Below are 14,134 nucleotides of genomic sequence, written 5' to 3'. Positions count from 1 at the left end.
GCAGTAATCATGCATTTTATTCTTTGAAATCTCCTCATCAGGTTGACAATTATGCAGTTTAAAACTGAAAATGAGAATGGAATGTGGACGAAACGATTCCTGATTCATCTTTCACACACATAAGTTTACGTTCGTCATATTTTCTCGTCGAGACGTATGGCCGAGTGATTAAAGGCGACGTCTCAGAGAAGTGAGGTTGCATACGTGCGGGTTCGAACCCCACAAGATCACGAAACAAAATACTTTGCTATTTTACTTTTTTTTCTTCAATGGTGTATTACATATTCGTCCATGTAGAAGTCAAGTTCGTATATAAACGCACCTATACACACACACACACACAATATCCCTCTTTTTTGTGTTGGAGACCACATTGCTTCGACTGCTGCAAACTTTTGCAGGCTGACTTTGTCAAACCGATCATAGTATGTAATGACGACGACGGAGGTGTTGTACTTTGAAAAATTGTCTTTCAAGACCATGTCAATAAGCCAGTTCGGGGTTAGCTCATGGGCACATGGGTACAAATGACCTTTCTTCTTTCTCAGTTGATTAGGCACTCCACTAGTTTCAAGCGACAGAAGGCATGAGCTTGCCCAACGTAACAATTTATGGAATTCATCAGTCATGTTCAAACAAAGGATGAACTTGCATAGACCAGGTGACCAGAATGATCCTTCCATTGACATTTTGGAAAGCATCCATTTCATTATTTTGCATTGAATGTATTAACAATCTCTTTCTATTGATATTGTCAGACACCGCTTTTGCTGTCATGTGGATGTGCTGGCAAGCACCACTTATAGGGATCAGTTGAATAATCATTACATTACAGATGCTTATCTCAGTGAATTTAAAAACCACCATGCTCTGCTGGTACAGATGACCTTTTTCTGCTCATGCTCAAAGTGGAACCCCGAACTGGCTTGTTTCGTACTTTGATGACGTCATCACACTGAAAATTGTGATTAAAGGCAAGGTATCAAAACCAGCCGATTATAGGTTTTATGTCTACGGCACGTATTTTTCCCAAGTCGCCAGAAATGGCATAGCGACATCAGTCGTTACAAGGCCGCATTTCCGTCTAGCAATGCAATACATGTTCACGCGGCCCCGTTTGTTGAGTGGGCATTGACTTTTTCCCCCTGTAATATCTATACATTTTTTTTTTGCCTAACCATTTCCGTGGATGTCCCGTGGCCGAGTGGTTAGAGAAACGGATTTGCATGCACGCTGAATAATTTCAAGGTGCCTATATCACATTCTTTTCTTTGTCGATCACGGATGACCGACATCTGATGACCCCAGGCGTATCACCTAACTCGTCCTTAGTGTGACGAGTTTCATATCTCGTTTTTTATTCTTCTTTCTTTCTGCCACATTTTGTGTCGTCAATATCTCAACAATGACATCACGGAATGACATGACATTTTCAGTCAACATGTCTCATAACAATATCTAGCCACAATAAGGTTTTCATGACAGTAACATATCTATGACGTCATCTAGGCGCCATTTTGTGATTTTCGGACCTTGTCACATGATCAATCATAACTTCATAACTAGATGTCATTTCTGTATCATTTTCGCTGGACATAAAGTTCAGGTCACGCTCTATCTTACTTTCTAACGCTAGTTACCCAGGTCATCATTAGGCGCGCGTAAGCGCGCGTCAAAATTTTAAAAGGCTCAAAATGACTTCCCAATGGGAAATCTCGAAGTTTCAGACAATTATAAGCGTTTCAAACATTTTCTCGCGTGCGCGTCCGTCCGCGCAATTTCGCGCGCAGAGCGCTTAAGAAACATGGAAATGCAATTTTTTTGACTGATTTGGATTCCTGATACTTTGAGTAACAGTATCCATTGATTTCCGATCGATTTCGACCCATAACAAAGGAATGCACAGGCGTCAAAGTTGAAATTCCGCACGCGCGTCTTTCTGCAAATATAGTGAAAAAACATGTCTTTGTTTATTTCGTCATAGCTCTTTAAATCGTCCGTTGACCCTATATTTCTATTGCATATTACAAAAGCATATGAATTGTAAATAACATTCCAAGTATCAATATTGCCAGAGAAACGCGATGACGTCATCAAATCGTCATTTTATATAAAAAAAGTGGAATTGATTTTTTTGAGGTACTGTTTCTGACATTCATTTGCTCGTATCTCTGTTGTTTAAGCTCAATATTATCCCAAATTCAGATATGTTGTACTTTGAACATTTGCCTCTCAAGTCCATGTGATGGTTTTGATATATGATGACGTCATCATACTAGAAATTGTGATTAAAGGTAAAGACTCAAAATCAGACAAGTTTACGTGTTATGTCTATGGGAGGTGATTTTTTTTCAAACCATGCATTGACTTGACAACGTTTAAGCACCTTTACCTCATCTGATTTTGCTCCATTTCCTCTGAAACATAAATATGTTGTAGCTGAGACAATAAGCTGCAGTCATCATGCATTTTATATTTTCAAATCTCCTCATCAGGTCGACAATTTTGTAGTTAAAAACTGAAAATGAGAATGCAATCTGTACGGAATGATTCCCGATTGTTCTTTGCAACTGTATATTGGTCGAATCCACGCGGCCACTTGTGGGAAGTTGAATAGCGCCATCTCAGTCAGCACTGTCACGACAGTATAATCATACATTTAAGTTTCGCATAGAATCTCCAGGACAGCCATATGGCGTAATCGCTTAGCGCGCTGGGTGTTCATAACGCCATACCGGAAGGCGAGAAGTTCGACTCCCGCGGAAGTTTTCTCTTTCTTTTTTTTTTTTCCGGCAATTCAGCTTTACTCCGATGTCATTTATCGTATTATTTTACCAAGTATACGTAACCCGTGAACACGGCTGCTCTATTTCCCTCGTTTTGTATTGGAGTTTGGAGATTGGGTTTGCTTCATTAATTTTGTCACACTTAATGTTGTAAATTGCCCCTTGTTACAGTGTCCCGCTTGCCACCTTTCGTTTGCTCTTTCCTTTTCTCTTCATTGGTTCTTGTAATATTGTAACAGGATAGGTAGGAACATGTACGTTTAGATAACTGGCAGGAATGGGAGCTGAATTGATTAACTCTAGTCCAGGTGTATGGCGTCTCGCTCATCTCTTTGAAATTCCAGGTTGTTATTGTTTGACCCAATAACGGAGTTGTAGACAGGTTTTATGTTGCTATAGAGGTATCTTGTGCCACATGAATGGAAGGCATCACTGTTTAGTAGTAGTAATGAACTTTTTCATGTTGTAAATGATATAAAGATATGAATTTCACATCCAATCTTCGGGACAGCCGTGTGGCTTTATAGTCGCTTAGCGCGCTGCATGGTCATTATGCACTACCTTAGGACGAGATGTTCGGGACCCGCAGGACGCTATTATTTTTTTTTTTCTCTCTCTCTCTTTCTTTGTTTTTCTTTTGGCAGTTCAGCCTCATTCCGATGTCATTACCCCACGACACACAGTCACTCAAGTTCCCCTTTTTTTTTTTTTGTCGGAGGCTGGAGGTTGGATTTGCTTCATTTATCATACGTAATGTTGTAAATTGCCCTTGATATACAGTGCCCCGCTTGCCACCTTTCGTTTTCTCTTTCCTTTTCTCTACGTTTGTTCCTGTTACACTGCACAAGACAGGTTGGAAAATAATTTACATAACTCAACTGGAGCAGGAATGGCAACTGAATAAATTAACTCTAGGACAGGTGTATGGCGTCTCGCTCGTCTCTTTGAAATTCCAGGTTGCTATTGTTTGACCCAATAACGGAATTGTAGACAGGTTTTATGCTGCTATAGAGGTATCTTGTGCCACATGAGTAGAAGGCATCACTGTTTAGTAGTAGTAATGAACTTTTTCATGTCCCTCCATGTCAATTATAGTGTGTTCAAAGGGGTTGTGTGTCTATCTGCCAAAGAAAAGGAAAACCTTATTTTCGCCATGGCTATTTCTCTATACGTAACCGTAGGTGATGAGTGTTGTTGGTATCTGAGCAGTGAATAACACAACATCAGGCTAAAATCCCCCTTTTATACGCGCTAAGCGTTCAATTTGATATATCTTTATTTATGTAGTCAATCACTGCTAATGGCGTTACAGAATTATGTTATAACACCTTTCACTGAAAGTTTATAAAGCAAAGTTTATGGACAAGGCAAGCAATTGTACATGAATAATACCAATGATTTCAGAGGGAAATTATGGTATACCTAAATGTAAGGGTATCATTGCTTTGGAATTGCTGAAACAATATCTTGGCACGAGGTCTTCCACCTCTAATAACTGATCCCTTTAAAGATGTGTCGGTCACGGGTGATCGTCATGATTCATCTTTCACGTAGAAGCTTCCGTTCCACACTCTTAGTTCGAGAAGACTTACCATCATACTTCAAATTGTGATTAAAGGTAAAGACTCAAAATCAGACAAGTTGACGTGTTATGTCTAAGGGAGGTGATTTTTTTTTTAAACCATGCATTGACTTGACAACGTTTCACCACCTTTATTTCAGCTGATTTTGCTCCATTTCCTCTGAAACTTAAGTATGTGGTAGCTCAGACAATAAGCTGCAGTAATCATGCATTTTATTTTTTCAAATCTCCTCATCAGGTTGATAATTTTGCAGCTAAAAACTGAAAATGCGAATGGAATGTGGACGAAACGATTCCTGATTCATCTTTCACATACATAAGTTTACATTCCTCATATTTTCTCGTCGAGACGTATGGCCGAGAGGATAAAGGCGACGTCACAAGATACGTGAGGTTGCACACGTACGGGTTCGAACCCCATAAGAACACGAAACAAAATACTTACATCTTTTGCTTTTTTTCTTTTATGGAGTATTCACCTTCGTCCATGTAGAAATCACGTTTTCATGTAAACGTACACACACACACACACACACACACACACACACAATATCCCTTTGTTTTGTGTTGGAGACCACATTGCTTTGACTGGCAACTTGGACTTGAAATTACAAATGTTAAAGTGAAGATGGCTCTTAAAAGACCGCATGGCCATGTTTGATTTTTTTTTTTTTTACAATATAAAGACCTATTGGTAAATATTCATTCACATATCCTTTCCAATCAACTTACTTGGACACGCCGACACCACACGAAATTTTCAATTGGTTGCATGACAGAAACAATTTCATCTGAATTATGTAGGACTGCATAAAGAATTGGACTTCACGAATATTTCTCAATATTATATTATACTTCAAGTCGCTACTTAACATTATTTTCGTTGTCGATCACTGAAAATGAGAATGGAATCTGGTCGAAACGATTCCCGATTTATCTTTGTAACTGTATATTGATCGAATCCACGCGGCCACTCGTGGGAAGTTGAACAGCGCTATCAGTCACTTGACGTATATCGCCAAAAAACTGAATATCAATGTAAATTTGTGTTGTGTATAGCATACATAGATAGATTTAAGTTTCGCACAGGATCTTCGGATCTTCCGTGTGGCAGAATCGCTTAGCACGCTGCGTGTTTATAATGCCCGACCGGAAGGAGAGAAGTTAATCGAGTCCCGCAGGACTTTTTCCTTTTATTGCTTTTTTCTTTTCTTTTTTTCAGCAGTTCAGCTTTACTCTGATGTCATGAACACAGCTACTCTGTTTCCCTTGTTTTGTATTGGAGTTTGGAGGTTGGGTTTGCTTCATTAATTTTGTCACGCGTAATGTTGTAAATTGCCCCTTGAAACAGTGCCACGCTTGCTACCATTCTTTTTCTCTTTCCTTTTCTCTTCATTTAGATTTTGTTCTTGTTATACTGTAGCAGGATATTTAGGAACGTGTACGTTTACATAACTAACAGGAATGGGAACTGAATTAATTAACTCTAGTCCAGGTGTATGGCGTCTCGCTTATCTGTTTAGAATTCCAGGTTGTTATTGTTTGACAAAAACGGAGTTAAAGACAGGCAGGGAAGGAAGTGACTTGATATTGCTTCATATTATATGAGGAATTTCGGGCAATACCTTTCCAATTAGTGTAGTGATTTTGACAGGGTTCTCTGTCGTTTATTTTCGTCATGGCTGTTTCACTAGTTTAGCCATAGGTGATATGTGTTGTTGGCATCTGGGAGAATAGAACAGATCAGTACCAAACTGGAATAGCCCTATAAGCAATGTGGTAAGCATTCAATTTGTTGCATTATCTTTCTTCTTTAAAGTCAATCACTACTGATCGAATTACACCATATAATATGGCACGTTTCACTGGTAGTTTAGGAAAAGGGAGCTAATTCAATGCAAGATACAATGATATGTGCTACCATTGATTTTAGAGACGTCATTGTGGTGTGGTGCTGGTGGTGGTAAGGGAATCATTGCTTTTAAATTAATGAGACAATCCTTGGAACTTTGCATCAAGAATATAATGCATGTTCGTGCGGCGTTTTTTTTTTTTTAATCCTGACGTGGACATTATTTTTCTTTATCTTGTTTTTAATTCAAGAATGTTATATCTGAATATGTTCGATTTAGTTACGGTTTCAATGCATCTTGTTTACCATCTTCTCTGACATTAAATTGATGGTTTTTAAATTTGACATTGTCTGTCTATTTGTCTGTTTATGCTCATAAAACACTGCTATAACAACTAAAACATTTGTTTCACTTGTCACACGCAATGCTATGGATTGCAGTTGTGCATGCAGTTTTCCTTTTGCCACCTCTCGGTTTTCTCTCCCCTTTTCCCTCACTTTGGTTTTGTTATACTGCAGATGGGAATGATTACAATAACATAACCCAACTTGAAGTAGGAATGAGAACTGAATAAATTAACTCTAGGCCAGGTGTATATAGCGTCTCGCTCATCTCTTTGAAATTTCAGGTTGTCATTGTTCTATCAACGGAGTTGAAGACAGGCTTTATGTTGCTATAGAGGTATCTAGCTCCACATGAATGGAATGCATACGCTGTTTAGTATTAGTAATGAACTTTTTCATGTCCATCCCTGCCAAGAAAAGTGTGTTTGACGGGGTTCTGTGTCATTGTGCCTATGAGAAAGCAAAGTTTTATTTTCGCCATGGCTGTTTCTCTATGCGTAGCCGTGAGTGATGGATGTTGTTGGCATCTAGCTGGGCAGTAAAAAACCGAGTATCATGCTATAATACCCCCCCCCCCCCCCCCGTTAGGTTCAAGCGTTCAATGTGATATATATTTCTTCTTCATTATGTCAATCACTGCTGATGGAATTACAGAATTATGCTATGACACGTTTCACTCAAAGCTTAAAAAGCAAAGTTTATGCACTATACAAGTAATGGTGCATGAATCCTATAGACCATTGATTTTAGATGAGAAATTATGATATGCCTATAGTAGGGATGTCATTGATTGGGAATTAATGACACGATTAAGCATTTTCATAATCCTTATCCTTCACTCTAACCTCCGTGAAAATATCATATTTGAATTCAACCAATAAGATGGTAAAAAATGCATGCATTCATGTTTTATCAATATACAATGTATGGACTTTCCAAACATTCAACAGCGATTATCTCAAAATGAACATTGTGTGGGTTAGCACTATATTGCATCGACCCCTTCAATTGTCTATCAAGTTCATGTCGATGTTTTCTAATTTGATGACGTCATCATACTAGAAGTTGTGATTAAAGGCAAGATATCAAAATCAGCGAAGATTACTAATCGCTGCCTCATGTTCCTGTGTTTGATCGTCCAGTCAATACCAAACTGACGACATACGTTGAATATGTTATACTTTGAACAATTGTCTATCAAGTCCATGTCGATGTTTTCTAATTTGATGACGTCATCATACTAGAAGTTGTGATTAAAGGCAAGATATCAAAATCAGCGAAGATTATGTGTTATGTCTATGGGGGGATTTTTTTTAACCATGCATAGACGATAACGCTCAAGCACTTTTACCTCACTTGATTTTGCTTCATTTCCTCTGAAACTTAAGTATGTTGTAGCTGAGACAATAAGCTGCAGTAATCATACATTTTATTTTTTTTCAAATCTTCTCATCAGGTTGACAATTTTGCAGCTTAAAACTGAAAATGAGAATGGAAGGTGGACGAAACGATTCCTGATTCATCTTTCACATACATAAGTTTACGTTCCTCATATTTTCTCGTCGAGACGTATGGCCGAGTGGTTAAAGGCGACGTCTCAGAGACGTGAGGTTGCACACATTCATTCATTCATTCATTTTCATTTTCATTTCATTTATTTCATTCCTTCTTTCTTTTTCGTCAAACATAACACGAAATGTATCAGAAGATATAACATAGGCATGTATTCGACTTTACATGGTAGATAATGGTTAACAAATACGAAATTATACATGCATACCGGCAAAATACAAAGTTATGTTTGGAGGATAAAAAAAAAAAGAAAGAACTGAGAGGTTCACTGAAAAGCATGCTTGTAAATTGTGAACCACTCGAAAGGATTCTTGTGAATACATTAAACTTTTTTTTTTTTTTTTTCACAAAGACAGGAGAGAACAAGACAGTAGAAACACAACGACATTACATGACTTTACAGTAGGGTATACCATGACACATGCGGGTTCGAACCCCACAAGATCACGAAACAAAATACTTAGCCATTTTACTTTTTTTTTTCTTCAGTGGTGTATTACATATTCGTCCATGTAGAAATCACGTTCGTATAGAAACGCACCTATACACACACACACACACAATATCCCTCTTTCTTGTGTTGGAGACCACATTGCTTCGATTGCTGCAAAATTTTGCAGGCTGACTTTATCAAACCGATTATAGTATAAGTAATGACGACTACGGAGGTGTTGTACTTTGAACAATTGTCTTTCAAGACCATGTCATTGTTTTGTACTTTGATGACGTCATCACACTGAAAATTGTGATTAGAGGTAAAGACGCAAAATCGGACAAGTTTACGTGTTATGTCTATGGGAGGTGATTTTTCTTTTAAACCATGCATTGACTTGACAACGTTTAAGCACCTTTATCTCAGCTGATTTTGCTTCGTTTCCTCTGAAACTAAAGTATGTTGTAGCTGAGACAATAAGCTGCAGTAATCATGCATTTTATTCTTTGAAATCTCCTCATCAGGTTGACAATTATGCAGTTTAAAACTGAAAATGAGAATGGAATGTGGACGAAACGATTCCTGATTCATCTTTCACACACATAAGTTTACGTTCGTCATATTTTCTCGTCGAGACGTATGGCCGAGTGATTAAAGGCGACGTCTCAGAGAAGTGAGGTTGCATACGTGCGGGTTCGAACCCCACAAGATCACGAAACAAAATACTTTGCTATTTTACTTTTTTTTCTTCAATGGTGTATTACATATTCGTCCATGTAGAAGTCAAGTTCGTATATAAACGCACCTATACACACACACACACACAATATCCCTCTTTTTTGTGTTGGAGACCACATTGCTTCGACTGCTGCAAACTTTTGCAGGCTGACTTTGTCAAACCGATCATAGTATGTAATGACGACGACGGAGGTGTTGTACTTTGAAAAATTGTCTTTCAAGACCATGTCAATAAGCCAGTTCGGGGTTAGCTCATGGGCACATGGGTACAAATGACCTTTCTTCTTTCTCAGTTGATTAGGCACTCCACTAGTTTCAAGCGACAGAAGGCATGAGCTTGCCCAACGTAACAATTTATGGAATTCATCAGTCATGTTCAAACAAAGGATGAACTTGCATAGACCAGGTGACCAGAATGATCCTTCCATTGACATTTTGGAAAGCATCCATTTCATTATTTTGCATTGAATGTATTAACAATCTCTTTCTATTGATATTGTCAGACACCGCTTTTGCTGTCATGTGGATGTGCTGGCAAGCACCACTTATAGGGATCAGTTGAATAATCATTACATTACAGATGCTTATCTCAGTGAATTTAAAAACCACCATGCTCTGCTGGTACAGATGACCTTTTTCTGCTCATGCTCAAAGTGGAACCCCGAACTGGCTTGTTTCGTACTTTGATGACGTCATCACACTGAAAATTGTGATTAAAGGCAAGGTATCAAAACCAGCCGATTATAGGTTTTATGTCTACGGCACGTATTTTTCCCAAGTCGCCAGAAATGGCATAGCGACATCAGTCGTTACAAGGCCGCATTTCCGTCTAGCAATGCAATACATGTTCACGCGGCCCCGTTTGTTGAGGGGGCATTGACTTTTTCCCCCTGTAATATCTATACATTTTTTTTTTTGCCTAACCATTTCCGTGGATGTCCCGTGGCCGAGTGGTTAGAGAAACGGATTTGCATGCACGCTGAATAATTTCAAGGTGCCTATATCACATTCTTTTCTTTGTCGATCACGGATGACCGACATCTGATGACCCCAGGCGTATCACCTAACTCGTCCTTAGTGTGACGAGTTTCATATCTCGTTATTATTATTATTATTATTATTATTATTATTATTATTATTATCATCATTATTATTACTACTACTACTACTTTTACTACTACTATAGGGCCTACTACTACTACTACTACTACTACTACTACTATAAGGTTGTACTCAATGAGCAAAAGGATTGTGACCTTGCATGATCTTTATTGGCGTCAGTTTACATGTGTCTGTAGGTAGACTTGTACAACTTGTGATTGCGTTTGTCTGTACGATTCTGTTCAAATCCTTTAATGTTCCTTCTTTTTTTTTCTGTCTGTCTCCTCACATACAATTACATGCATATATCAACCCATATATGTATATTTATCGATATATATAATGATATGTATAGTATAACGTCGGTCTTGTGCAAAAGGGCCTTAAGCCACATCCACTGTTATGCCAAAAGGCCCTTAACGCTATAGACTTTGTACACTATTAGTGCCCTTTTGGCATAATGCCGACGATAGTATATAAATTGCCTATGAAATACAAAAAAAAATACATAATTCCCATTGCTTTGTGTCTGATACATCTTCTATGGGGAATATTTTTTTTTCTCTCGCTATGTAGTGGCAAGTCAAGTTCTCTTTCATTTTGCTAGAAAATATAAAAATAATAATGTTGAATTGAGTTAATATTCTGTTTATATCGTTGTCCTGCATCGATTTCACAAAATACTGCAGTCTCCTGAAACTTAAAAAAAAAACTACACAACATAAATTGTCAACAGATTATTGCAATATCGCAAAGCGATCTAACTCCATACTTTTTTTCAGCTGAGATATTTGCGGTTAAAATAATAAGAAAATAAGTTAAATTTTTGTCATCACTTCAAGAACATGTCTTGTTATGGTTATGTTATGTTATGTTACGGCTTTACCTGACGACAGACTTGCGTTAAGCCCGTTTTGAAACTCTTTAAAAGCATTCACAGGAATACGCAAGCGTCTATCCAAAGACGTCATAGATCTTATTTCTTTTTAAGCTAATTCATTGCAAATTACTATATTATATTCATTGAAATGGAATTATATAGTTTTTGTTTTTGTTTTTTATTTGGTTTTAAGTTTTGCAATTTGTAGAGCTACAAGCGTGTGTTCTCTCTTGCTAAAGTTTGAATTAGATTTGTCATTTTGATTTTTATAAAAGATAAATAAGTGTGAAAATATGTTGGCCTTTAGTCATTTTTTTTTTGGCTGAGTGTATACAAATGTATATGTATATCATATATATGTATATATATATATATATATATATATATATATATATGAAGAGTTTGTTTGCAAAAACCAATAAGTCCATTTTTGAAGATTTTGAATTACGATCTCTGTCATAAAGTACAAAATAGTACCTTTTAAATGATATATTGGTCACTACATATAAAGGTATATTTTAGAAGTTATGGTCAAAAGAAGCCAAAATGTTCTTATTATTCTCTTTATTTTCCTTGACGTTTAATCGCAAATATCTCCATTTGGCAAATATGGACTTATCGGTTTTTGCAAACAAACTCTTCATATAAATATATATATATATATATATATATATATATACGTGTATCATATAATTTGTCTGTTTGTTTGAAAATATATTGACCTTTTCTGTTCTTATTTTCCCCGTCAATTTCATTATTGTGTCATTCAATTAAATGCAACAAGAATTGATTTTTGTTTAATTCATTCAGGTGAATACCGTCATTCAGAACCGTGTTTCTTCGTTGAAATTGTATATGTTTGCAACCGGTATCGCTTTTGCGCATTCCAATTCATCGAATGGCCATACATATTTGGGATGGTTATTCAACTTCATCTCCACCTGTCACATCTCTTTACGAGCATTCAAATTCCCATATGGGCAAACAAGTACATGAAAGTATCATTCGAATTAAATCTGTATTATGCAAAATGTCTATTAAATTGTATATTTCAACTGAATTGAATGTTTAAAAAAAAAACATGTGGATCACACCAAAATGATGCAAATAAGTAGGTAAATTGAAGATCATAAAGAAGTATGATGATCGCAATATTGATAGAAATGTCACATGAAAATATAAGAACTTAGTATAATGCAAAGTAAAAATCTATGATGACCTTAATGAAAACAAAGATGTACATTTTCGAAAGTATTCATAGTTGAACAGTAAATATATGCAGAAACAAAATAAAGAAATGAATAAAAAGCTGATATGGGTGCCTAAAAACTGATCTGAAAGCATTAAAAGTGAAATCGTTTACCCAAAGTCAGTACACCCATTGAAACGTATGAATTTGAATGAACTTATTATGAAAACGAATGACTAATGATGATTTTTTGTTTTCGAAATCGAAAGGAAAAACATAATATCAATATCAGGCAGAGTTTGTCTTCCCCAGTATTTGGTTAAAGGGGATGGCTAGTAAGTGATCAGTGGGAATCAGTGGGAATGCTTGGGGATGATTGTTTCAATCCTTGTGGGATTCATTTAAGAGTACATTATATATCTATTGTTGTGTGAAAGTTATCTGCTTCTGAATGGTTTCATATTCAAATAATGTGCAGTTTAATGTTTCTAGGTTAGCATGCCTGTACAGTGACGGGGCGATCGTTTAAGGACAAGTTCACCTTCATAGACATGTGGGTTGAGTGAATGCAGCAATATTAGTAGAGCACATCAGTGAGAGTTTGAGCAAAACCGGACAATCCGTTATAAAGTTATGAATTTTTGAAGTTTCTGCTCAGTCACGGCTGGATGAAAAGACTACTATAGCTTGTTTTGTCACATGAGTACAACGATACACGGAAAGAATAAAGAAAATTCAACATATTTCCATTTTTCTCGCATAACAAAATAACACTCGACTTTTCTCTTTCAGAAGGCAGGGGGAATAATATTACCCTTAACATATGTCAGTAGCAAGTCGAAGAAATGTGCACTTTATTCAAAAAGTAAAGTTTTGTGAAATTCTCTTTTTATTTTCCTTATATAGTTGTACGTATGTGACATCATACACTGTAGTAGTCTTCCAGGAGTGACTGGGCAGATACTTAAAATATTCGTAACTTTTGAACGGATTGTCCAATTTTCCTCAAACATTCACTGATGTGTTCTACTAATATTGCTGCATTCTCTCAATCCTTATGTATATGAAGGTGGACATGTCCTTTAACGATGAACTGCACATTACTTGAATATGAGATCATTCCGAATGAAATAATTTTCACACAACAATAGATATATAATGAATCCCACAAGGACTGGAACATTCATCCCCCAGCAATTCCACTGAATCCCACTGATCAGTTAGTAGCCATCCCCTTTAAGACTGGATGGGATTGGATGGGATGACTCACCGCTTGAGAGTCCGCTACACAGCAGCATCGAAGCCAGAAGAAGCATCATATTGGAGAATTCCTACAGTGAGTCGACAAAATCAATAAGAAGAATGAGAACATGTTCGAAACATGGTGTCCTGCTTCACTTGATCCAAAGAACAGCATGTCTGCCGAATTGCATGAGCGTTGCTACAAAACATGAGGAAGTAAAATAGTTTGATCCAAATATTTCGTCCAGATGTATTTTCATAATATTTGGTTACCATAGCAACAGAGTTTTCAACAAATATAAAGCAAATGTCTACACTAAAACACCAATGTGTTTGTAGTTTGAAGTTATTTAGCCTGAGATAGAGTAACATAATAGTACAATATGATAATATAATTATCGTGATATACATGTA

The 14,134-nt window shown here is 36.9% G+C and overlaps 1 protein-coding gene across 1 annotated transcript in view; it reads right to left on the bottom strand.

Moving 5' to 3' along the window:
* The window catches only part of LOC140226510 (uncharacterized), a 29,773-nt gene extending 15,924 nt beyond the window's left edge, over window positions 1-13,849 (bottom strand). The window contains exon 1 of the mRNA XM_072306969.1: window positions 13,749-13,849. Within this exon, the coding sequence (XP_072163070.1) occupies window positions 13,749-13,797 (49 nt within the window). The 5' untranslated portion in view covers window positions 13,798-13,849. The remainder of the gene's footprint in view (window positions 1-13,748) is intronic.
* Between the last annotated feature and the right edge of the window lie 285 nt (window positions 13,850-14,134).

The sequence above is a fragment of the Diadema setosum genome, chromosome 3 (genome assembly GCF_964275005.1).
Source record: "Diadema setosum chromosome 3, eeDiaSeto1, whole genome shotgun sequence".
Taxonomy (NCBI): domain Eukaryota; kingdom Metazoa; phylum Echinodermata; class Echinoidea; order Diadematoida; family Diadematidae; genus Diadema; species Diadema setosum.
The sequence above is the reverse complement of the archived record's forward strand: the minus strand, read 5'-3'. Positions and strand labels throughout refer to the sequence as shown.